The 24,848-nt window shown below is 48.0% G+C and overlaps 1 protein-coding gene and 1 long non-coding RNA gene across 3 annotated transcripts in view; one reads left to right on the top strand and one right to left on the bottom strand.

Moving 5' to 3' along the window:
* LOC123591687 overlaps positions 1–24,848 on the top strand; it is a 49,431-nt gene that overhangs the window by 14,543 nt on the left and 10,040 nt on the right. The window contains exon 4 of the long non-coding RNA XR_006709459.1: positions 3,087–3,237. This is a non-coding gene — a long non-coding RNA (uncharacterized LOC123591687). The remainder of the gene's footprint in view (positions 1–3,086; positions 3,238–24,848) is intronic.
* Positions 4,730–24,848, bottom strand: part of PROSER2 (proline and serine rich 2) — a 46,054-nt gene continuing 25,935 nt past the window's right edge. For both annotated transcript variants that reach the window (XM_045466245.1, XM_045466246.1), the window contains exons 3-4: positions 9,776–10,028; positions 4,730–7,744 (exon numbers count right to left, since the gene is read on the bottom strand). In XM_045466245.1, coding sequence (XP_045322201.1) covers positions 6,711–7,744; positions 9,776–10,028 — 1,287 coding nt within the window. In that variant the 3' untranslated portion in view covers positions 4,730–6,710. The remainder of the gene's footprint in view (positions 7,745–9,775; positions 10,029–24,848) is intronic.

The following is a 24,848-nucleotide window of genomic DNA, read 5'->3' as shown; positions in this document are numbered from 1 at the left end:
TAGGGCTCTCTGCTGTCAGTGCAGAGCCGGCTTCGGATCCTCTGTCCCACCCTGTCTCTGCCCCTCCCCTGCTCATGCTCTCTCTCAAAAATAAATGAACGAATAAATAAAATGGGGTGATAAAGGCTAGCCCCAGCACCCTGAGCTGGGTGACCTCCAGCAGAGGGTGAGGCTGAGGCCGAGGCCAGGCATGGGCTGCTGCTCTGCCTTGCCCTGCTCAGAGCACTGATGCTCTGTGCAGCCGGGTCCCGGACTTTCCACTGGAGCCTGGCTGCCTTTCCAGTAACAACCACAACTTCAAAGGACTGCCAAGGAGCAGATTGGGCAATGTCCCCGGTGAACTCGGCTAGCTGCGTGTGCTGTGTGTGCATGGGAGTCCTGCACAACGTGGCTGTTGGAAACCATGACTGGCAATTCCGGATTCCAAAAGCAAGTCCCGAAGGAGGGAGTGGAGGCATGGAGCCTGCTTTGAACTGGATCCCCTGAGGCAGGGGTCACCCGCAGCAGCTCCAAGAACCCCAGCCCGCTGAAAGGCCTTTCCCAGGCCCAGGGACACAGTCCCATTCCTCTCTCCAGCTCTGCACAGCCCACCGTAATGCTCTCTCCACCAAGCCTGACTGGCGGGAATGACTCCGTCTTCACCTGCCTTCGCTTCTTTCCCTATAGACACCCCGCCCTCTGGTCCCTGGGAGCTGAGGCGTAGCTGCACATCAGGGACGAGCCCCAGTGAGTGGCGGGCAGACAGAACGCTTTGGGAAGTGGCTCTGTGCAGGCCACAAGAAGGGCTGTGTTGAGGGGAAAGGAGATGGTGATCTCGGGGACCCTGGGGAGGGTTAGCCCTCTCCACGCCGGGGAGAAGGGACAGCTGGCAGGCATCAGCCTGCAGCAGCTTGGGCAGCTTCAGAGGGTGTGGAGAGCGGGGCATTTGCACCCCCTGCAACCCGGGTATGGACCTACTAGCCCCCCCATCCCTGCTGAAGAGGAGAGAAGGCTGCATTTTCTCATCTGTAAGGGGTTGTCACACCCCCACCTGCAGGCAGCCACGAGGACTAGGTGGTAATATTTAGTACCACTCACAGTGCCCGGCATACAGACAGGACGCGGAGATTTGCTGAGTGAATCTGTGAACAGTGTCATACTCGGCACCACTTGGTTCAACTCCTAAGCTTCACAAATTATTAGTTCCAGGCAACTGTTGTACATTATTAACATTTTAATTGAGTTCATTTGGTCTTTAAGATTGGACTGAAAAATAAAGGGCCTTACAAGAAGTGTCACAAACACTGTGACTGTGAGTCGGGAAGAGCCCGGGAAGAGCCTGGTCGTGGTGCCCCAGCCAGCCCAGCAACTCCGGGAGGCCCTTCCGGAACCTTTCTGCTCTTTGAAAAAATCTTCAAAAGGTAGAGGTTATTTCCCCCAAATTCAAAATGTTTCCACACCATCTAAGTGAAAGGATAAACTCTGTCCTATCTCATGGACCAGGAAACTATACAATGGGAGGACCAGTGGGAAGCAGAAGAGAACCTTCTAGCATTGCCCTTTCAGTAACTCATCGGTGTGTGGCTTCTCTGAGGATTTACGTAGTTCTACAAAGACCCCAGATGCCAGAATGCACTTTGGGTAACAAGGGCAAGCCTCTGGCAGCGCGCCCTGATGCTCCAGGGGTGCACACCACTCAGAAACAATCAGCAGGTGCCGAGGACAGAAACCAACCAACTGGTCACCTAGATGCTAGTGTGCATGCACGTGCAGGCATACACGCATGTGCGAGCACAGAGCTCCCTGTTCTCTGCAGCCTTTATGCCTGACACAGATTCCTCGTCTACTCAGCCCCACCCCTTAAAGGCATTTCCAGAACTCAGGTTATTGTTACCCTTGGCACAGTGCTTCACACACAAATACTGGGAGGCTGGTTTATGAAGTGTGACGTGTTTATCAAGGACTAAGTTCCATTAACCTCTGCTTCCAAATGTAGATTCCTACCTCTGGCCTGGAGTCAGACAGCACAGCCACAGCCTTATAGCAGGTGGCAGGGGGGCATGGGAGGGGGGTGACCCCTGAATTCTGAACCTAAGCCACCACGCTAGGAGCTCCAGCGCCCAGAGAGCAGACCCCGAGGCCCTTCCAAGGGTGGGTCTTCCCTTGGAAAAGGTTTTCTGAACCTCAGAAGCAAGTTCAGCTGGGGAAGTAGCTGGCTTCATGGAGCTTGAAGAAGCGGAGGGAGTCAGGAAAAGCTACCTCGAACTCAACCAGTGGGGCCGGGAGATTCCTTCAGACTCGGTTTTGCTCTAGATCCTGGCACACCCCCAAAGCAGAAAGGCCTGTGGGGGGCCACGGCAGACAGGCCTGGGGGACTGCCAAGGAATCTGGAAGGCAGAAAACAACACCAGGAGGCGTCCCAGGATCACACGGTTCTCAGGGAGGGGTGGACCCTGCTCCCACCTTAGGGCCATTTATGGTTCTTACAGCCTTTCGCCATTTTGGTTTTCTGGGCCATTTCTGGAAATCACCATGTTTCCCCTGCATTAGTTCATTGTTGACTGAAAGTTCATATGGGTTAGATAATAAGAAGCAATCTTTACAGAGCCCGGCTGGCAGGTGCGGTGATGGGTGTCTGCCTGGCTCCTGGGATCAGCAGTGGCCTCCCCAAAAGGCCAGTAGCCAGGAAGAGGGTGAGCTGGCTGCTGATGGCAGTGTTTGGTATTTTTTAAGTGTTAGGATCTGGAACATGTAGGGAAGGGTTTTGTTACCTTTTTTTTTTTTTTTTCAATAAAGAGACATTTTAGAAGGACTAGAAACATTCACACACAAAGGTTGACCATTCTTAATGCTAAAAAGCGTGGGCTAAAAAGTGTGGGCTGGGAAGTGCCCTCTGGTCTCCATCCCACTGCCCGGATTCTTCTCTGGGCGGAGGGACAGATTTATCCCCAGCAGCGCTTCCGCTCCTGGGGAAGAGGGCGAACCCTGCGGGCCTGGTCAGCAAGTGGCCGCCTTCCTGGCGCAGACACACGGCCAGCGGCCTGTGTTGCAGAGTCCCCATCTTCCCAGGACACGGCGACTCACAGCCCGGCCTTCTCTTTTCTCAGGTATCAGAGCAGGGCTTGTCCAGCGAGAAGATTAGAAAAGGATACGAGCTCATTCCCATACGGTAAAGCCAGAGAAAGCCTTGCTGTGAAGAGAACAAACAGAACCTGTTTGGTGGCTTGTCATTTCAATGACAACACGAACCTTTCACAGGTGAGCATTCCTCACACGCCTCCCCTTCCTCCTGCCCCTGGGGGGGGGGGGGGGCGGTGGGCGGGCAGTGGGGTCACCCCAGCGGGAGCAGGGGAAAAACACGAAAACAAGTTACATGCCTTCAGAGAACCCAGGGGTTTGATGACAAACATTTAAGAACCCAAGGGAGAGTCGAGGGAGAAAAGTTTATTAAAACTTGCCCAGGCGATAAAAATCACTCCAAGAAGAAACAATGCCTCATTCTGCTACCTCGTTTAGGGAAACAGCACAGCAGGTACACGTTTCTTGATAAGAGTGTATTGTTTTCATATTTATCTTGTTTCTCTCTCTTCATTCCTCTTGAATAAACATAAAGAACTGATTTCTTAGATCACCTGTACGAAAAACATCACCACCAAATCCTCTGAAGAGTCAGAGTCCTCATAGCCAGAGCGGTTGGAATTTAACAAGAGAACACATTTCTGATTAAAAAAAATTTTATTTATTTTTGAGAGAGAGAGAGAGAGAGCAGGGGAGGGGCAGAGAGAGAGAGGGAGACAGGTTCCCAAGCAGGCTCTGCATGGTCAGCACAGAGCCCAACACGGGGCTCAAACCCACAAACCACAAGATCATGACTGAGCTGAAACCAAGAGTTGGACATTCAGTGACTGAGCCACCCCAGGGCTCCCCGTTTCTGATTTTTTACAAGTAAAAAGGCCAATCCTAAGGGTCCCTTGAGGCCTCACTTATGAACTCCGCTAAGCTCTCCATGAAAGCTGGTTTCAAAAGGGGAGCCCATGTGGGGGCCCCCCCATGAGGAATCTTGCATGAAGAACCCTATACTGGAGCAGGCTCAGGCCATGTGCACTTTGAGAGACTCAATGACACCCTGTGCCTCAACAAGGCTTGTGAGAGGACAGTGTGAGCTGGGGTGAGAAAAGCAGAGATCAGACTTTCTGCCAGTTTTGTGTGGATTAGCAGGCACAGAGAAGTCACCCAGCGGAGTGGGCAGGAGGGGGGCCGGGACAGATGCTTTACTCTGGTAACTGCTAAGTATTACTGTTTGCAGGTGAGACTCTGGTTTGGCCATGCGTACATACCCTCCTAAAAGCAAAAAATTTTCTTCCCCCTGATTTCAAGTATTAAGATAAATGGAGAGTGATTTACAGGTATCACTTTGAAAACAATTAGGCACTTAAGATTCATCTTTTCTTTTCGTTACAATTTTGCTTTGAAATGTGGTCCTTACAATTCCCTTGAAGATGACCCCTTGTGAATGTCTAATGCCTCTTTGCAAACTAGATGTTTTTGTTAATGTGATACGCACACATACAGGAGTTAGTTCATCAGCAGCTGTAATTTGAGCCTCATATAAAACATGGCTTTAATTACTAGGGTTCGGGGCCCAAGAAATGACCGGAGTAATAGCCAGTATAATTATGAATAAATAGAAGGAAAGGTTATAACCACTTAAAATAACTGAGTGTAAGTATAAAATGCAAAAACAAAGCTGTTTATACTTAAATCTCTACATTTATTTTTCCAAAAATGTCATTACGAGAACAAATATACCCCTATATAGTCAAGTTCACCTTAATCACAATGAAGTCATAGGATAACTTAAAAGAGATAATCCTCGTATTTAAAGGATGTTTAAAATGTCAGCCATAATCAAGACCCTCTAATTTGAAACACCATGTATGGCATCTCACTTTGTAAAAAGGTAATACATCCCTCAAGACTTCTTCAAACAAATCCAACATAAATAGGAGTACAATAAAAACTATTTTCAAAACCAAAAAAATCAAAGCACCTATTTAAATTAAATCCATCAAGAGTCTATAAGATTATTTCAGGAGGACACGGGCCGGATGAGACACTAAAAACTATAGTTCTAAGGAAAAAAATGACAATCATTTTATGTAACTTGCTATAAGGCAGATACATACTATATACGAATACTATAAAGGACGCACTTCACAGCACATTTAAAAGTATGAATTGAAATAATACTCAACAGGAAGAAACTGATTCTGTGACACTGGCTGAGACAGAATAACAGAAGGGCGTGACTTAAAAGCATGGCCCTTCCCAGTCTATTTTTAGAGGCTTAAGACTCCAGCCTTAAATAGTTTTAATAATGCTCGTGGCTACAACTCAGCTTGTAAAACATAGTCTGGGAGAAGATAGTTCTTTTCACATTGTGTGAACCAGTTTGCTGCTTTTTTCCCCTCGAAAACTAATCCCAAGGTCTCGCTCCCAGAACACGAAGGGGTCTTAAGAATTTCTTTGTTTCCGTCTGTTCGGTAGCTGCCTTGGAACATGCACAACTAAAATTGGGTGATAAGCTGAAAGCAGGTTAAAATTTGGTGATACATCTCTTAAAAGTGTTCTTCTCTAAAGAAGGAACTGTCTGCTTATCTGGAAGCCTACCTGGGCTATTACTCTCCTTGTGTACAGAGCAACTTATGGGTGAGGAGGAAGCACTTTGATTATGGAGATGTGCCCTTTTCAAGGTGCCATTCTCGATGTCACCCATCACAGCTGGGACAGCAGTAGGGAACGGGAAGGCATGCCTCGCATCATGTAGTCACCTGATAGGGTTTTAAGAAGTTTATGTATGTGTACTAATGAATGTGTGTGTGCACATACGATACCTGTGTGTGTGTGTGTGTGTGTGTGTGTGTGTGTGCATGCACACACATAGGCTTCTATAAACACATATTATGTACACGTATATACACAATACACACTCATCCACGTATCCCCCAGTGACATGGCCCCCACGGTCTGATCAGACTTGCTTTCTGAAAATTACCACCTTTTCCAAATCCACCCTTTTCCATTCCACTCCCAGAACTCAAAATTATAGTAAACCATACTCTAAAGGTTTCATTTCAATTTTCAACTAAAAAACAGGCAAACCAAATTCTGCCCAGAAACAAAGGCACGTCTAGGGCTAACACACCATCCTTTATCCTTCAGAACCAAATAGAAGACCCAAAGAAGTATTTGAAGACATTACGAAAATTAAACAGGCATTTCGTTTTTATTTTCTTAGAAAAGGAGGGGGAGATCCCTGTCATAGATAACTGAGTGTAAGAGACCTAAACTGGCTTGCGTGTCACGTCCTTGGGATAAAAGTCAACATTAGGGACTGAAGAATAACAAATCAGACCCAATCCCCCTCCTTCTGAATCCTCAAAAGATACGATGGCATTTCGGGTGTTAACGGTTATTCTCTGAGCCCCCAGAAAAAGGAAGACAAGATCTGGGGCCGGACTGTCTTTCACAGAAGGCTATTCCTACTCAGATGCGGCCACAGAGCCGGGTGGCACTTACTGTCTCCAGTCCCTTGGCCCAGACCACGGAGTCCTGGCACCTGTCACGTGTCGCCCTGCACAGGGCACAGCACGGGGGCTGTTGCTCCGCCCCTTACGTGCACACCCCCTGCCCTGGCCACCCAGCCTCCCCAGCCCCACTCTCATTCTCCATCACAAGTTCTCCTTGAGGAGGCCGAGCTTCCGCAGGGCCTCCCGGCGGGCCTCCTCCGTGGAACCGCGGCCAGAGAACTGGACGGTGATGCCCTGGGGTCTGAAGCCCACAGCCCTGGGCAGTGAACCTGACCGCTTCCTAGCATCCTGGCCGCAGTCCGGCTGCCGGTGCTCGTAAAAGCTCTTGCTGGCGTTCTGGCGAGCGAGTTTGCTGGTGAGAGCCGGGTCTGGACGGAAGGTGACAGTTTTTCCGGTCGAGACGAAGGCACTGGGCTCGCTCTTCAGGACGTCGTGGATGCTCTGGAAGCCGTTGGCCAGCGGCGGGGACCGTTCCGTCTGCACGCCTCGGGACCGCTGAGCGCCGGGCTGCCCGCCCGCCTGCACGGACACGGCTTCGTGGATGGGGCCGGCCTCGCTCCGGCCACGCGGCCCCTGCTCCGGAGAGCCACTGCTCCCCTGCTCCGCGAGGTCACCCCCGGGGGCCCGGCCTTCAGGGTCCCCCGGGGACAGGAAAGAGACCCCGTTGATGTTGGCCAACACCCGGGCCTTCCGCTCCTGCACGCTGACCGCCGCCCTGGAGATGGTCTTGTTGAACTCTTTCCCCGCGCTGTTGGTCACGCTGATGTTGCTGGGGAAGCGGTGAACCTTGGGCACCGGCTGCGCCGGGTGTCTGTGCCACGGGAGGCGGCCCCCCGTCCGAGGGGTCGCCGAGGGCAGCGTCCTCCACTCCCCGGGCCTGCCCTCCTCGGTGGGGGACGCCGGTGAATACGTTTCACTTCCCGCCAACTTCTCGGACATTTTCTGAGCGATAACCAGGGGGGTGGGAACGGAGCGGGGCAGTTTGGGGTGCTCCGCGGGAGCAGTGGAGGCCGGCAGCTCTCTCCTGGGGGGCTCTGTCGCCGGGGCGGCCACCGGCTGGGAGGGCAGCACAGGAGGGGCCTCTGGAGCCTCGGGGTCTGGTGATGGACGACCCTGGGCTTCTGGTTTCCCGCATTCGAGGACAGGACTGTCTTCCTTCCCGGCAGGGCCAGCCCCTGAAAAGGAGGCAGAATCTTCATAAGCTACCACCTTATGTAAAAATAAATGCATCCCATTGCCTTCTCGCTGAATTTAAGAGGGCCCCCCCAGGGGGACATAATGCCACTGTCAGCGGCAGCACCTCCTGTCACCTAAACTCCCTGGAACAGTGAAGGAGAAGGTCCTGGGTGAGTCTCACCCCCTTCTTGGCGAGAAGGAACCTATCAGTGATGGTGAAAGACTCGCGTCTGAATGCTCGGGACCTGGGACGCACACCGCGCACGCGCACGCAGGCTTCTAAGGAGGCGAGTAAACAGGAGGGAACGATAACCCGCCTGGGAGGGGGTGTCACCGAGGGAAAATGGAGACGGGACGGACGGGTGGCATCCTCCTCCGCCTAAACAGATACAGATCGCAGGTCACCCAACACTATTTGCACTTACAATCACGCACCTGTCTCCCACTGCAAAACTGTAAGCCGTGTCTAATTTTTATCCCTGTATCCTCGGAATCTCACCCAACGCCTGCTGGGGCAGGCACTTAAAACCGCTGTGGAAGTATCATGTTAGACACTGACGGGCAAGGCGGCTTTCTCTCCATAAGTGTTTTCCTTGGCACAAGCAGATGATCTGGCACTTTTAAATGACCAGCAGGTTCAAATGCATTTTAGGAACTACACTTCAAAGACGTGTGATAAAAACGGGACATCTGTAATTAAGTCTCTTCTTTGAAGACACGGCTGTAAACTAAGCTCCTCATCTGGAGTCTGGAACCCCAGTCTGTGAAACCGGTGTAATGCACAGCCTCACGCGCACACACACGCACACAGAGGGAGAAAAAGTATTTCTAGACGCTTGTGACAAATGGCAGTATTTTGTAGTAAGAGCCAAAATACTTTCCCTTCTGTTTTTTCCCTCCTCCTTTCTAATCCTTATCCCCTTGCTATGTTTATTTCCAACATCTTTTCCAGTCAGGAGAAACAGTGCAAGACAATCCCACCTCATCCACCCCCTTGCTCTTCTCACAGCACTCAAAGGACAAAAAGCACGCCTCTCCTTTGAGGCTGCCCTGAATCCAACAGACCTGCAAAGTAGACACTAAGCCAAACTCTTGCTGCCCTTTTCCTGTTTTCCTGAACCAGCTAACTTTTTAGCCCAAATACTCCCACCTTGGGAAGTCATGCCATAGAAAGAGGGGGCATAAGATTGTGCAAAATCTGAGATCAAACCTCACAGGCTAAAATATATATATAAACAGAAACTTGTATGTTCTGTTTGTAGAATGAATTGTTATACCTGGAAGTCAATTCCAATTTTCTTTCTTTTTACTATACAGTAAAGCCTTGGGCTGCAAGTAACATGTTCTGCGAGTGTTCCACAAGATGAGCAAACGTTTCTTTTTTTTTTTTTAATATTAAAAAAAATTTTATTCATTTTTGAGAGACAGAGTGCGAACAGTGGTGGGGCAGAGAGAGAGGGAGACACAGAATCGGAAGCAGGCTCCAGGCTCTGAGCTATCTGTCAGCACAGAGCCTGACACGGGGCTCAGACTCAAAAGCCGCGAGATCATGACCTGAGCTGAAGTTGGACACTTAACCGACTGAGCCACCCAGGCGCCCCAAGACAAGCAAACGTTTCCAATAAATTTTAACTTAATAAACGAGCAAGACTGATATCAGTAGTACGTGATGCTGAACATCACATGATCACAACCGAGCCAATGGTTCTTGAAATTCGCTTTGATATACGAGTGCTTTGGATTACAAGCATGTTTCTGGAACGAATTATGCTCACAAACCAAGGTTTTACTGTATATGAAATAGATTCGTACGGTCTGCCAGTCTCATTCTTTATTCTAGTTCCTTTGAACTTTCCCTTCATGTGTTATCTCCTAATATGCTACGAAAGCATCTACTGGTTGGACACTCAAACTCCACCCTGCAAAAACCCCCACAGCGTCCACACTGGCACACACACGGGAAGACCACAGTGTCCCGAATGACACTAACGAACCGAGTCAGAGGCTGGGGACTGGGCTTTGCTCCTCACCTGCTGTCTCAGTCGCAGCCGGGAGGAACTCGGGTTCCCCCTCCTCAGGTGCCGGCTGCACTAAATCGATGACATCTCCTGGCTCCGAGTGACTGGAAGCGCTCTCGTCCAGAGACCCTGGAGAGTGGGAGTGCACGCCGCTGTCACACAGGACTTGCTCCTCACAATCATCTTCCAGGGAATCAATAGTCTCTTCAAAAAACAGGATGACATCCTTTTCCTCATGTGTCAGGTACTTGAGGGTCTCATCATCCTGTGTCACGGGTGTGGGGGTTGGGAACGGAAGGGAGAAAGCAAACAGTTGTTTTGCTGAAGAGAGAAGCCATGACAAAGTCAGGATCTCTTGCAGAGCCCTGGGTGGAATCCGCGTCCCTCTACAAGTTCCCGTCAGGGAGGATCTGCCATTCAGGTGGCCCACTGACAAACCCGTGCCTGTGTCCTCCCCGTGGTACCTGCGTGAAAAAGAACGCTGCCAAGAAACTGTAGCAAGTAAAGCGTCTTAGAATCTATTATTAACTCCAGTCTTATGGCTCCTAGGGAGTCAATGACAGAAAAAGAATTCTTCTCCAAGCCTCCTTGGGAAGGAACACTGTTCTCAACTTCCTGCTCTCTGATGTCTTCCCACAATAGCAGTGGGGGACATCTTTGGATAAAGACAGTGGCCATGAATGCACATATTTAGCTTCCTTTCCTCCAGAAACCTCACGAAAACAATAATGGGATTCATTTTTGTTGGAAGGCACCAATCACAAAGACAAAAAAGAAGAGGAAAAGAGACAGCAGTAACAGAGTGTGGGAAGTTAGGCAGCCGCAGGACAGGTGCAGCCGACTCCGGAGACCCAAGGAATCTGATTTTTAGCAGCTGTGGGAAGCTGGTGACCCACCTGCTGAGTACAAGGGAGCCCCTCGCCGCCCCCCCACCCCTTCGCAGGTGCTGAGGGTACTGGGAGCAGAGCCAAGAGGAGCGGGGCCAAGAGGGCCAAGAGGAAGGGCCACTTCTGTGTAAAGAGCAGAAGTGGTTCAGCAGGAATGAGGTCACCCCAACAGAAAACTAGATGTTTTTTAAAAGAAGGTAAAAGAGGGATCTGAAGCAGAGTTGACAGTGAGAGACCACAATGAAAACGAGCAGTAAAGGAAGCCAACCTGCTGCCCTCTGGACAGAAGTCTGGAAGTCTTCCCTGAGGTATCTGAATCCAAGGGCCAAAGGGGCCGACACCATGGGCTCCCCAACGAAGCAGCTCAGCCACATGCCCCTACAGGGGAGAGGACAGTCAACAAACCCCCTGATTTCTGACCAGCTTCTCAACGTTCTCCTCTTAAACCCGTGCACACGCCTAAGGATCACGGAGTCTCACCATGAAAGACGCAGCCGAACAGACAAAAAGGAAAAGAAAGCAATTTACAAAAACAAACTATGCAGAATGATGACAATTTCAACAAGATTACCATTCATATCCTCAGAGAGTTGTGGAGATACTGAATCCATCAAGAATATGATCTTATTTAAAAAAAAAAAACCCACAAGACAAAAACACAACTCTTCGAAATTAACACTTGGACCACAGGACTGAAAAACAAAATAAAAGCCTACAAGGTAAAGTGGAGAAACTAGTAAAGTAAAACAAATAGTCAAAATTTGTTTTAAAATAAGGAAGATAAGAAAATCAGAGGATAAGTATGGGAGGGCCAACATCTGAAATAATGAGAGCTCCAGAAAGATAAATTAGAAAAGTAGAAGGGAAGAAAGTAATCAAAATAAATAAGTAAAATAAGGAGAGGCCCCTGGGCTGAGAGACCTGAGTTTCCGAATGTAAAGGGGCCATCAGAAAATCTAATGAACAAGAATGAAACAGACCTATGAGGGCTGAGGGACGTCCCTGTGAAATCTCAGGACACCGACACCGGAGGGCAAGATCGTGAAAGCTCCCCAGAGAGAAAAAACAGGTCACAAAACAAAAGACCAGGAATCAGAACAGCAACAGACTTCTCAGCAGGAAGCCAGAAGATAGTGTCATGATTCCTTTAAGATTCGGAGAGAACAGAGAACTAGAATTCTACGCCTAACCAAATTAAGGTTATGGTAGAATAAAGATGTTTTAAGACACGCGAGGTCTACACAGCGCATCCCCCACATATGCCTTTCTCAGAAAGCTTCTGCAGGGTGGTAGGGGAATGTGGTTTTCCCCTAGACGAGGGAGTAAACCAAGAAACAACACAAGACCAGGGGAGGACGAGAGAAAGCCAAAGGGGATCTCGGGACTCAACTGACATCCCCGGGACGTCAGCCGTGCAGACAACAACCAGTCTGATGCACAGCAAGCCAGAGGGCTGAGAGCACAAAGCAAGCAAATAAAACCCGAAAGGTTATGAACCATAGAAAACTATGGTTATGAGAAAAATCACGTATCTATGAACCCATTTACCTAGAGTAACGTGCACACATACACACACCTACATGCACACACACACACACACACACACACACACACACATTAATTATATTCATATTCACAGTAGTGAGAGAACAAAAATGTCCAGGGGTGCCTGGGTGGCTCAGTTGGTTAAGCGTCTGACTCTCTGATTTCTGCTCTGGTCATGATCTCGTGGTTGTGAGATCGAGCCCTGCATCAGGCTCTGTGCTAACAGTATGGAGCCTGCTTGGGATTCTCTCTCTCCCTCTCTCTGCATCTCCTTTACTCCCTCGCTCTCTCTCAAAATAAATAAACATTAAAAAAAATGTCCAACAATAAGGGTATGGTTAAACAAATCAAGACACATTCACAGACAGAATATTACACAGGAATCTTAAATGGTGTTTTCCGAACAATGTAATGCTAAGTGAGAAAAATGCAGATGGAAAATAAGAGTTGTCTCTCAAGTATGTGCATACTTAATATATACCCACATACATAAAATACTGGGAAGATATACAGTAAAACGTCAATTAGAAAGCAAATAACAAATGGGTAGGAGTTAAAAGTCGTGTCCTCTAGTGAGTAGGAAGTTGGGGGAGGGGTGCTTTTCATAACACTTTGAAGCTACTTGACCCTCTATGAGTGTGAACTTTGATAAAACAACAGAAAAGGTGTGGAAGCAAACTCAGTTAAGAGCTGACCCAGGCGGTGCAGGGGAATGCTTTTCACACTGGGATCTGAGAGGTTACGCAAATGCCCGCCAGCCCACCCAAAGCACCTGACTCCCAGACCATCCCAGAGCCTGCTGGCTCCACAGATTTAGTGACCGTTCTTTCGTTTAAGGCATCCATTTGTTTTTGGTATAATTAACCCAAGAATACATGCAAATGTCTCCACCGGGCTTGACTGTATTAGCTTGATCCTCAAGGCCGGAGGATTCAGGGAAAGGCACCTGTCTGCAGCCGGTTTCGGTGGGCAGACAGAATGGAAAGTCTCTGGAGAGAGATCCACAGCATGGGTTGGGTCAGGAGACAGAGCAGAATGCGGCTCGGGAGAATAAGCAATACACATCCACCAGATACAAACCTATATACAAGTGCTGGGTCACAGATATGTGTCCATTATGGTAGATACAAACAGTTCTCCAAAATGCCTGTCCCAGTGTGACTCCCATGGGCACGCCTGCTTGTTCTCCCCATGCAGCTGGCATACGCGAGTCTCATTCTGATGTCCGGTCCGTTCCCAAGAAGATGAACAGTGTTGGGCCATGTTTTTTCCCCATGATACTTAACTGGCCATTTGGAGATCCTCGTACAAAGTGCCTGTTCAAATCTTTTGCCTATTTTTCTATCCAGTTGTCTTTTTAAAAATACAGGACTATACATACTAGATAGAAATCTTTTACTGGAAATATTTATTGCAAGTATCGGCCACTACTCACTAGCTTCCCTTTTCTCTCTTAATGGGAGTCTTGTGATGGCTAGTCCTTAATTTTAATGTAGCATAATGTTTCATGGTTAGAGTTTTTTGTGTCCTATTTAGGAAACCACTACCAACTCCATGGTCATGGAGATACTCACCTGTTTTATTCTAGAAGCATTATTTTTAACTTTCCATATTCAGTGCGACAATTAATCTGGAATGAACTTTTATGTATGGTGTGAGGTCAAGAGTCATTGTCTTCTTTATTTTTTTAATGTTTATTTATTTATTTATTTTGGAGAGAGAGAGATAGCAGGCAAGCAGGAGAGAGGGGGAGAGAGAATCCCAAGCAGGCTCCAAACTGTCAGTGCACAGCCTGCTGCAGGGCTCGAACTCACAACCATGAGATCATGACCTGTATGGAAATCAGGAGTCAGATGCTTAACAGACTGAGCCACCCAGGTGCCCCTCATTGTTTTCTAAGTTGACATCCAATTGTCCAGCACCGGACCTTGAAAATACTATCCCTGAACACTGCATATTCCCTTGGTTGTAAGTCAAATGACAGTGTACGTGTCTGTCTGTTTATGAATTCTCTTATCTGTTTGTCCACTTGTCTACTCATATACCACTAATACAGTGTTTCTTTTTTTAAAATGTTTATTTTTGAGAGAGAAAAATAAACGTGTATGCAAGAGCAGGGGAGGGGCAAAAAGAGAGGGAGACAAAGATCTGAAGCAGGCTCTGCATTGACAGCAGAGAGCTGAACGTGGGGCTTGAACTCACAAATGTGAGATCATGACCTGAGCCCAAGTCTGTCGCTTAACCGACTGAGCCACCGAGGAACCCCTAAAACATTGTTTTAATTATTACAAGTCTCCAGATCTGGTAGTTTAAAGCCCTCCAGTTCTGCTGTTCATCTTTAAGTCTGTGATAGCTCTTTCGATCCTTTTTACTTCCATGTAAATTTTAGTATCAGCTTGTCAGTTTCCAGACACCCAGCTACACACACACACACACACACACACACACACACACACACACATACACACATACCCCTCTGCCGGAACTTTGACGGGGACTACACAGAAGTTCCTCAAGTTGAGGAGAACTGAATTTTCCAACGTTCTGACTCCTCTAATATGGTACACGCCCTCACTTACTCAGATTAGTGGCTCTCACACTGTGGCCCTTCGACCAGCAGCCACAGCACCTAGAACTACAAATGCTTGGGCCCCACCTTAGATCTGCTGCATCAGGAACATTAAGGGCCTCCAGTCTCTGTGTTAACATACACTCTGGGAAATACTGATGTGCTAATGTTGGGTAGGCACTGATTTGGTTCTGTGACTTCTCTCGAGAATGTCTTGAAGTTTCCAGCCCGAGCCACCCAGGTGCCCCAAGTGTGTTTGTTTGTTTGTTTAAACATTTTTTTTTTTTACATTTATTTATTTTTGAGAAACAGAGTGAGACAGAGTGCGAGTGGGGGAGGGGCAGAGAGAGAAGGAGACACAGAATCTGAAGCAAGCTCCAGGCTCTGAGCTGTCAGCACAGAGCCCGACATGGAGCTTGAACTCACAAACTGTGAGATTGTGACCTGAGCCGAAGTCGGATGCTTAATCAGCTGAGCCACCCAGGCGCCCGAAGTGTGTTTGTTTTTAAGATAATGAGTGGGTTTTGGATTTTGTCAAATCTCTTTATGTATTATAGTGGTTCTCAGCAGGTGGAGAGGTTCCCCTTCACAGGGCATTTGGCAGTGCCTGGAAACACTTCTGGTTGTCACAGATGGGTGGGCGCCGCTGGCATCTAGGGGGTGGAGGCCAGGAGCAGTGTTCCACATCCCACAGTGTACAGGACAACTCCCCACATAAAGGATGCTGTGGCCGAGGAGGCTGAGGAGAGACGATCATATCCCTTTTCTCCTTTATTCTGTCCAAGAGCTGAATTGCAATGATTGATTTTCAAATATTAAACCAACCTTGCATTCTTGGAACACGTCCAATCTGGTTGTGATGCTATCTTTTTTATACATCACTGAATTTGATTTGCTAATATTTTGTTTAGACTTTCTGCATCTCTGTTCACAAGACAGACTGGCCTGGAATTTTCCTCTTTTTGCCATCAGGTTTTGTATATATCTTTTTTTTTTTTTAATTTTTTTTTTTCAACGTTTATTTATTTTTGGGACAGAGAGAGACAGAGCCTGAACGGGGGAGGGGCAGAGAGAGAGGGAGACACAGAATCAGAAACAGGCTCCAGGCTCTGAGCCATCAGCCCAGAGCCTGACGCGGGGCTCGAACTCACGGACCGCGAGATCGTGACCTGGCTGAAGTCGGACGCTTAACCGACTGCGCCACCCAGGCGCCCCTGTATATATCTTTTTAAAATGTCAACTTTTACAAGCACCTGGGTGGCTCAGTTGGTTGAACGTCTGACTTCGGCTCAGGTGATGGTCTTGCAATGTGTGGGTTTGAGCCCCACCTTGGGCTCTGTGCTGACAGTTCAGAGCCTGGAGTCTGCTTCGGATTCTGTGTCTCCCTCTTTCTCTCTGCCCCTCCCCTGCTCTCATTCTGTCTCTCTTTCAAAAACTAAATAATAAACATTAAAAAAATTTTTTTAAATGTCAACTTTTGGAACAATATGCCCTAGGATTTTAATTTTAGTTCTTAGCTTATCTTTTTGCTCCACCTTTCCTGAGATGTTTTGGGGGTGGGGTGGGGAGGAAAGACTGAGTTTAAGAATACTTTTTCTCTAGCTGAAATTAGAGCAGGTTCATATTAACTAGATCCGTGTAATTTTATCAGTCTGCATACCTAGCAGTGTACAGTCCCTGAAAACTTCAACACTCCCTGTAAAAACAGGATCAGTGTGAAAGGCATTAGAAGAGGGGCAAGGTACTGTGAGGGAAAATGGGCATAAAGCGTTCCTGACTATCTTCTATTGAGCACTGGACCAAGGGAAAGAGAAATAGGTTTTAAAAAACCCAATATGGTCATCTACAGAACACGTGACTAAGGAATTTACACTTTATTCAGGATCCAGCCCTACCTACTTTTCACATTTCATCTCTTTACTGCTCTCCCCTTTCTCCTCTACTGCAGGGGTGGTAACTTCCTCTGTAAGGGGACAGGGAGTAAATATTTTAGGTTCTGCAGGCTTTACCATGGCAACTACTCAACTCTGCCCATGTAGTGGGAATGTACAGTATGTTAACGAACGGGTCTAGCTTTGTTACAATAAATCTTTATTTACAAAGACGGTGAGGGTCCAGGGGTGCCTGGGTGGCTCAGCCAGTTGAATCTCCAATTTCAGCTTAGGTCAATGATCTTGCGGTTTGTGGGTTCGAGCCCCATGTCAGGCTCTGTGCTGATGGCTCAGAGCCTGGAGCCTGCTTTGGTTTCTATGTCTCCCTCTATCTCTGGCCCTCCCTGCTCATGCTGTCTGCTCTCTCTCTCTCAAAAATATATAAACAACAACAACAAAAAACCACAGGTGGGGGCCTAGGTTTGGTCCACAGGCTGTAGTTTGCCAACTCTTGCTCCGTACTCTAATCAGATCAAACCACCTGACATCTCCTGTGCCTGTGTTCACATCATCAGTGCCTGTCCCTGCATAGCCACCTCTTACCTATCCTTTATGGTCCGATTTAAATGTGACCACACTTCCAGCCTACTCCATAGCATCTACTGAATCATACATGCAAATATTTGAGTATCTATTGAACACGGGCAATGTAAATACAACAGCGTAAATAAAGTTCTTGCTGTCTAGTTGATCATCTAAAGAGGGCTTTAGATGGGAAAACAGGTATTTACTTCAGAGTCTAGAAATGGCTCTGACGAGGTGACTGCAGGGTGTTAAGGAAACGGGTACCAATCCCCACTTTTGGGAAAGGGGTCTGATCTGGAAAACTTTGGTGAGGAACTGATATCTGCCAATAGTCTGAAAGAAGTGGGTGAGAGTCAAACACAGGGGGGGCAGTTATATCTGTGTCCAAAGAGACCACGTTGGCTATCGTGTGAGGAACAGCCAACGTGGGAAGCAACCTGGATGAGACTTCAAGGGTCACCTAAACTAGAGCAGGGGTGACGGGAACAGAGGAGGAGACGAGATTTGACAGAGATTTAAAATGTAGAATCAGGGGCACCTGGTTGGCTTGGCTGGTTAAGCGTCCGACTTTGGCTCAGGTCATGACCTCATGGTTCCTGAGTTGGAGGCCGCGTCAGGCTCTGTGCTGACAACATGAAGCCTGACTGGGATTCTCTCTCTCCCTCGCCTCTGCCCCTCCCCCACTCACGTGCTCTCTCTTCCCCTCCCTCATTGCCTCTCCACGCCCCCTCTCTCTCAAAATAAATAATAAACAAACTTAAAAAAGAGAGAAACAAATACAACAGAGAACCAGCACCTCCTATTAGCTTCTCTCCCGTAGCTGTCCCTCTCCCAGGGCTGCAGCCCCAGCAGGGTGTTCACCCTTAAAGAGGAGCCTTGTGTGGGAGGCACCCCTGAACCACCCACAGAGCTTACAGGCTGTCTCGTCACTGTGACCAAAACGTCAGCTGCCTCCTCGCCATGTCTGTCTGCTTTGTCCCTCTGCCAACCAGAACAGGAAAGCTTCCTCCGAAATCCAGCGACACCGTTCATTTTGTGATTTTTCTAGAATTTCTTGAACACTGGTGGGATCATCTGGAGGGTCACAGCGTATGGTGTAGGGCATTCCTGCCTCATCTTTCCCCCACATACCTCCATCTTGCCAGACCACCTTGTCCCCTATGCATTCAGCACTCAGCCTCCTAACTCTCCTGCTTCCCCAGACTCACCGTAAGACATGTCAAATGTGTCTCCTCTCCAGGCGGAGTGGTTTAGCACAGTGATGGAACAGAAAAACCTTGCAAGTCTAAAATCACTAGTGCTCTTAGCATAACAGAGGCCCCTGTAATTAATAATTACAACCATCACGGGTGGTTAGGATGATGTGATAGTGGTAACAACTATCATCAAATAAAACGTCTGAGGAAATATATTAATGCTCTCTACCCTCTTCCTCCTACTTTGCCTTCCCCAATTCAGCGTTTCGATAGGGCTATGCACAAGTTTCTTAGAGAATCTACTTTGGTTAGGTGTACAGACAGTAAAATTAAACGGGCAACTGGCCTGTAACAGCCCTTCAGCTTAAGACACATGCCGACTTCCGACACCAAGTAAGGGGCGAAAATACGAACAGAGCATAAAACCCCTGCAGATCTAATCCAACATCAAAGCAAGAAGTCCCAACGTAAGATTTCATTTGGAAAATAGGCTTAGGGAGTGCCTGGGTGGCTCAGTCAGTTAAGTGTCTGACTCTTGATTTCAGCTCAGGTTATGATCCCACGGCTCGTGGGATCCAGCCCTGTGTCAACAGCGAGTCTACACTTGACAGTGCAGAGGCCTCTGGGGATTTTCTCTCTCTCTCTCTGCCCCTCCCCACCTGTGGGCACTCGTGCTCTCTCTCTCTGAAAATAAACAAACATTTAAAAATATATTATTAAAAAAAAAAGAAAAGAAAATGGACTTAGAAAGGGCAGGCCCTACGCAACCATTTTGTGTTCTGAGACAGATTCCAGGACCCACAGGACGAAAGACACAACACACCGATCAATCAGTCCAGCTCCTTCACTGGAAGATGTGACGCCGGGTTCAGAGGCAATGAAATGACTCTGAGGGTCATACAGCTGCTAACTACTCCATGGCGTGGCCGAGACTAGAATTAGTCTATTCTTGCTTTTTGCTTTGTTCACCTCATTTCTATTTCTAATGACATACTTATCCAAGATCAGAGGCCGGGGTCCTCAAAAACTCAGATTCTTGCATCCTCACCCCATCTGAGGTCTCTCCCTGGGGCTAGAGGCTGGTACAGGCCGTGAGCCTGGTGTGTGTGCCCACGCGCCTTCTCTGTGCTCAGCCTGGCCTTGAACGCTGACCTGTGGGGCACGGCCCCCCCAAAAAAGCTGCGGGCTCAGTCTGCTACCTGATTCCCCAGACAAGAAGCTGCCCTCCACATGAACCGGGCCTCTGCCTGCACCTGGGAGGGGAGGAGAAGGCAGAAACAGAGAAGAGCCCAGTGCCAAGGGCAGGGGAACAGGGTCTTCAGGGCCAGGAAACGGGCACATGCCCCGTCTGTTCCTCCTGTTCCCCCCCCCCCCGCCCCACACCGAGATGCTGGTGCTGCCCATCCCCCAGGCAGGGATGCGAGAGAGGGAGACGGGCCTTGAGGAAGAGGCAGTGCGTGGAGCGCACAGAGGTGGGAACAGGCAAGTGTGTAGAGCCAGGAAGCAGGTGAGAGGGAACTGGAGGGAAACACGGAGTGACTGCTAAAGGGCACGGGGTATCTTTGGGGGTGATGGAAACGCTAAAATAATTTTTTTTTTAAATTTTTTTTTTCCAACGTTTTTTTAATTTATTTTTGGGACAGAGAGAGACAGAGCATGAACAGGGGAGGGGCAGAGAGAGAGGGAGACACAGAATCGGAAACAGGCTCCAGGCTCTGAGCCATCAGCCCAGAGCCTGACGCGGGGCTCGAACTCACGGACCGCGAGATCGTGACCTGGCTGAAGTCCGATGCTTAACCGACTGCGCCACCCAGCGCCCCTAAAATAATTTTTTTAATGTTTAATTATTTTTGAGAGAGAGAGAGAGAGAGAAAGAGAAAGAATGTGAGTGGGGGAGGGGCAGAGAGAGAGGGAGACAGAGAATCTGAAGCAGGCTCTGCGCTGTCAGCGCAAAGCCCGACGCGGGGCTCGAACCCGTGAACCTCGAGATCATGACCCGAGCTGAAGTTGGACGCTCAGCCGACTGAGCCACCCAGGATGCCCCGGTGATGAAAATGTTTTAAATGTGATTGTGATGGCGGTTGTACAACTCTGTGAATCTACTAAAAACCACTGACTAGCATACTTTGAATGGGTGAACCGTGTGGTATATGAATGACACCTCCGTACAGCTGTCACATACTGAAAAACAACAGCAGCAGCAAGCAAGGCCGGGGGCTGGTGGCTCATGTGGAGGAGGGAGGAAAGCCAGAGGCCCGGCAGTGGGGGTCCCTGGTGCTTTTGGAAAGCAGCATTTGCTAACTCAGCACCAAAGAACTAAGATAGGAAGCGAGGACAAACGAAAACAGCAGCTTTCTCTGGAAGAAACGAACTGAAGAAAACTCCAGTTTGTGCTAGTGTTTGGAAGGAAGTGGGCTCGCAGCAGAACATTTTTTTAAGTTTCTTTTCTATCAGTGGTGTTTGTAATGTACCAATTTGGGCTACAAATCTCCAGACCTGTAAGAACTATGTAGAGAACCATACCTCGCCCATTCGACCCTGCCACGTTGGCATCAGGCAATGTCTGTCAGCCTCCCGGGGAAACACTGCTTTGCTTCAAGAACGTGAGAGTATCTACTTTTCTCCCCTAATATGTATATTATGATCGTGAAGAAATAATCTCTACTATATTCAAACCAGAAAATTCAAAACGCTAAATCTACTTAAGTAATTGCCACGCGTGCTATACGTGTCTCCTGTGAGAAAGACAAAGTCCTGGTGTTGCTGATGTCTGTACGCTCCTACATGAAGATGACAGGAGAAAGGTCTGCCTAGTCCCAGCGGAGCTCTGAGAGGAACATCCAGATTAGCTGGATGAGAGACTTTGAAGATCTTATTTAAGATCTTATTTTAATCTCTACACCCCACCTGGGGCTTGAACTTACAACCCCGAGATCAAGAGTCAAATGTTCTACCAACTGAGCCAGCCAGGTGCCACGGGTGACGGACTTTTATAACGAAAGTTACCAACAATTCTAAAAGTCAACAATCCTCGATACACCTATGGGAGTGCCGATTTGGGACAGAAGTTTCATTCTGGGGGGAGTGTGGAGCAGAAAAAAAAAAAAAACCTCTGTTTGGCTGAACAAGAACGTTGAGGAGCCCTACTCCTACTAAAATAACGCCTGCCTAAAACACTACTGAATTAATTAAGTTGAGGCTTTTTTCTTTTTTCTTTTAAACAAAGAAATGTGGCTTGACCACTGCAGACTGAGACAATTGTGGTAATTCCTCATGAGGGAGAAAAAAGTAGTAGAACTCATCTCTATTCTAGACAAAAAGAAAATCATGAACAAGATTACGATGGCTAAAAATATTCTTGAAGTGAACCAAGATCTCTTCACGGCCAGTCTCTTAGGTGGGCAGCCTAGAGTCGTTGTTTTGGCTGAGTGTGAAGTGATGTTCACATTTTCTTTTTACACACACCAAAAATGACCTTCCAGATGCTTGAGTCAGGCTTTGCCGATTTAATAATCTAAGCTGATGAGAGACATCCCCTCCCGCGCCCCCCCCCCCGCCCCCCACTGTCCCAAAGCTGAGGCAGAACAGGGGCAGAGAGCAGCACAGAGAAATCAGCCTCTGTGGCCTTCCCGACATGGCTTTAAATGCCGTGCTTACCTTGGCAATCTCCTAAGAAAGACCGTAAGTGCCCTGGCATTCCCCGCAGTCCAGTCTAAGGGCTTAATTATGGTTATCTCTACCCAGGCACCCTGGTGATTCTGCACCAGGGCTAACTCAAGCCTGTACTTCTGGCCGGAAAGAGACACAAACAAACCAGCGCGGGAGGAGATGTGTGCACGGTTTTGATTACAGATCTAAAGAACCATGGCTTCGAAGGATTACAGCTGGGCTCCCTGGCGGCCTTAAGCTTCCTTCAAGAGGCAGTATTATAAAGAAGTTCCAATAGGACGGACCCGCCTCGCGTGCCTGGTATCGTGTGCCCTCCCAGATCCCTTCTGAAACCCGTCACGCTGTCCCAGGACTTCACACTTGCCACTGAATTGCGAGTTTCCGAAAAGATGAAAACCGTGTCGTACTCATCAACTGCGCTGTGCTCCTGTACGCAGCAGCCATTTATTAAACGTTTACTGAATTTAACTTTTATAAAAGCTCTGCAAGCTTTGTCGTAAAATGGCTGCTTCGACCAGCAAGTTGTGGGCTCAGCGAGGCTAAGGATCCAGAATGGCAAGGAAGTTGGGGTTACTGCTGACCAGTCTGCCTCTCCTTTCTATCCTCTGTTGTTTCCTCTCCTTGAAATCATCCAGCCCCTGCTGTGTCCAGTCGCTGTGCTTGACCCTGTCTTCACCCGTCCCAGCCACGCAGACAGTGTTTACTGCTCTACCTTCTGATTCCATGAAGATCGGGTGAGGCCAAAAGGCATCAAAGGCTTTTGGAGAAGGAAGGGCGTAATCAGGAGCTGGCAAATGCTGTCTGATCACAGACTGGTTATGTGACTCTAGGGCCACAACATGTGTTAGCTCAGGGAGAAGGGAGGGTTTCAGGACAGTTCACTGAGTAGTAAATCTCCAAACAAACCCAGGAATGAATCGGGATCACTGTTTTTGCCCAAGGTGGAGATAAAAATGAACAAGGGGTATGCTTGGGAATTCGAGATGTTTCTAGCCCACCCTCAGAGAAATATGTGCATTAAAAAGTCTCTTAAGAGCTGTGGGTATTAAGAGTTTCCCACTCTGTTCAACCAGCCAGTCACCTTCTGTCCTAGAGAAAGCTCCAGGAGGCCTGTCGGCTGCAGGACCACATACAGAAGGGGCACCCAAGCACAGCAGCAGGAAGCAGCCTCTGTCCCTGGCACCCAGGGCAGTTTTGTGAGACATATGCTCCAGAAGCCAGCCCGATGGGGTTAAGACTACAGGGAACCCTACACCCAAAGCTTCCTCTGTCCCCTTAAACAGCCATCATTGCTGAACGTCTCCAAATTCTTCTTGAAATTTTTATTCTGGATCTGTATCACCTACCGAGGTAGCAAGTTCCAGAACCGCCTTACTTAACTTTGCAAAGACGCGCTGCCTTGTGTTGTACTGAGGCCATCCTGAAGTTTCAAAGGAAAAAACAAAACACATTCGAAAGATTGCCTCTTACTCAAGTATTTCAGGATTTGGCCAATTTGTTCTTGTTCTAGCTATGCCTTCCATTAAATAAAGCATTCAGAGGAAGAATTCCTTACAAGAAAAACAAAATACACATACAAATACAACTAGCCCTTTGACGATAAAGACCACATCCTTTGCCTTCTTGGAATGGCCCTGGTCATGGCGGTGGCCGTGTGGGGAGCCACAACAATCCTATTTAAGCAGCTACTTTAATTTCTAGCTTGCACTGGCTCAGAAGGAAAGTTTCTAAAGAGTAGAGATCTGTTATACCCCAGGCAACCCCTCAGCTAGTGTGTGAAAACTTTAGGATACTCTAACATCAGGCATTAATGTTTTATCTTCTTTCAAAAATAATCCTTGCTTACAAAAGAAATGCTTCTATAAATCGGAACTAGGTTATCTCTTATTTAAAGAGCCCTCCAAGAGGTGCATTTAACACCATACAACTTAGAGGCTTAAAAGCACTGTCCTTACTAGTCTTTTTGAGGTCAGGGATTAAGCAAGCAGAGAAACTACCATGGTTGATTCTCATTCTAAAAAAGATGAGCATTTTAAGGTCTTTTTGACCTGATGACTTAGAATAAACACATATAGCTCCGTTCCACATTTAGACTCCCCAAAAGTTCACAAATTTTTTAATAGTGTAGCTGGTTCTGGTGAAAGGGGCTGGCTGCTAATATATTGCTTTTGTGTGAAAGTCAAGTGCTGCACAGTTGTTTAGAAAACTTCAGTTCCATTTAAAGTGAAATGCCAGGGTGCCTGGGTGACTCAGTTGACTGAGCATCCAACTCTTGATTTCAGCTCAGTTCATGATCCCAGGGTCATGGGAGTAAGTCCCATGTCAGGCTCTGTGCTGACAGTGTGGAGCCTGCTTGAGATTCTCTCCTTTTCCCTCTGCCCCTCTCCCCTGCTCATGCTCTCGCTTAAAAAAAAAAAAAAATGAGGGGCGCCTGGGTGGCTAAGTCGGTTAAGTGTCCGACTTCGGCTCAGGTCATGATCTCACAGTTCGTGGGTTCAAGCCCCACATTGGGCTCTGTGCTGACAGCTCCGAGCCTGGAGCCTGCTTCAGATTCTGTGTCTCCCTCTTTCTCTGCGCCTCCACTGCTCACACTCTGTCTCTCTCAAATATAAACAAACATAAAAAAATGAAAAAAAAAAGAAATGCCTAAAAATTGAAAAAAAAATTTCAGGGTGCTGGTTCTAAGGCAAATGCACAAATGTGAGGTAACAACTGAGGACAACTACTGTTGGCTCGATGATGTCCCACAAGGGAAAGTGCTTG

Source organism: Leopardus geoffroyi, chromosome B4, assembly GCF_018350155.1.
Source record: "Leopardus geoffroyi isolate Oge1 chromosome B4, O.geoffroyi_Oge1_pat1.0, whole genome shotgun sequence".
Taxonomy (NCBI): domain Eukaryota; kingdom Metazoa; phylum Chordata; class Mammalia; order Carnivora; family Felidae; genus Leopardus; species Leopardus geoffroyi.
The sequence above is the reverse complement of the archived record's forward strand: the minus strand, read 5'-3'. Positions and strand labels throughout refer to the sequence as shown.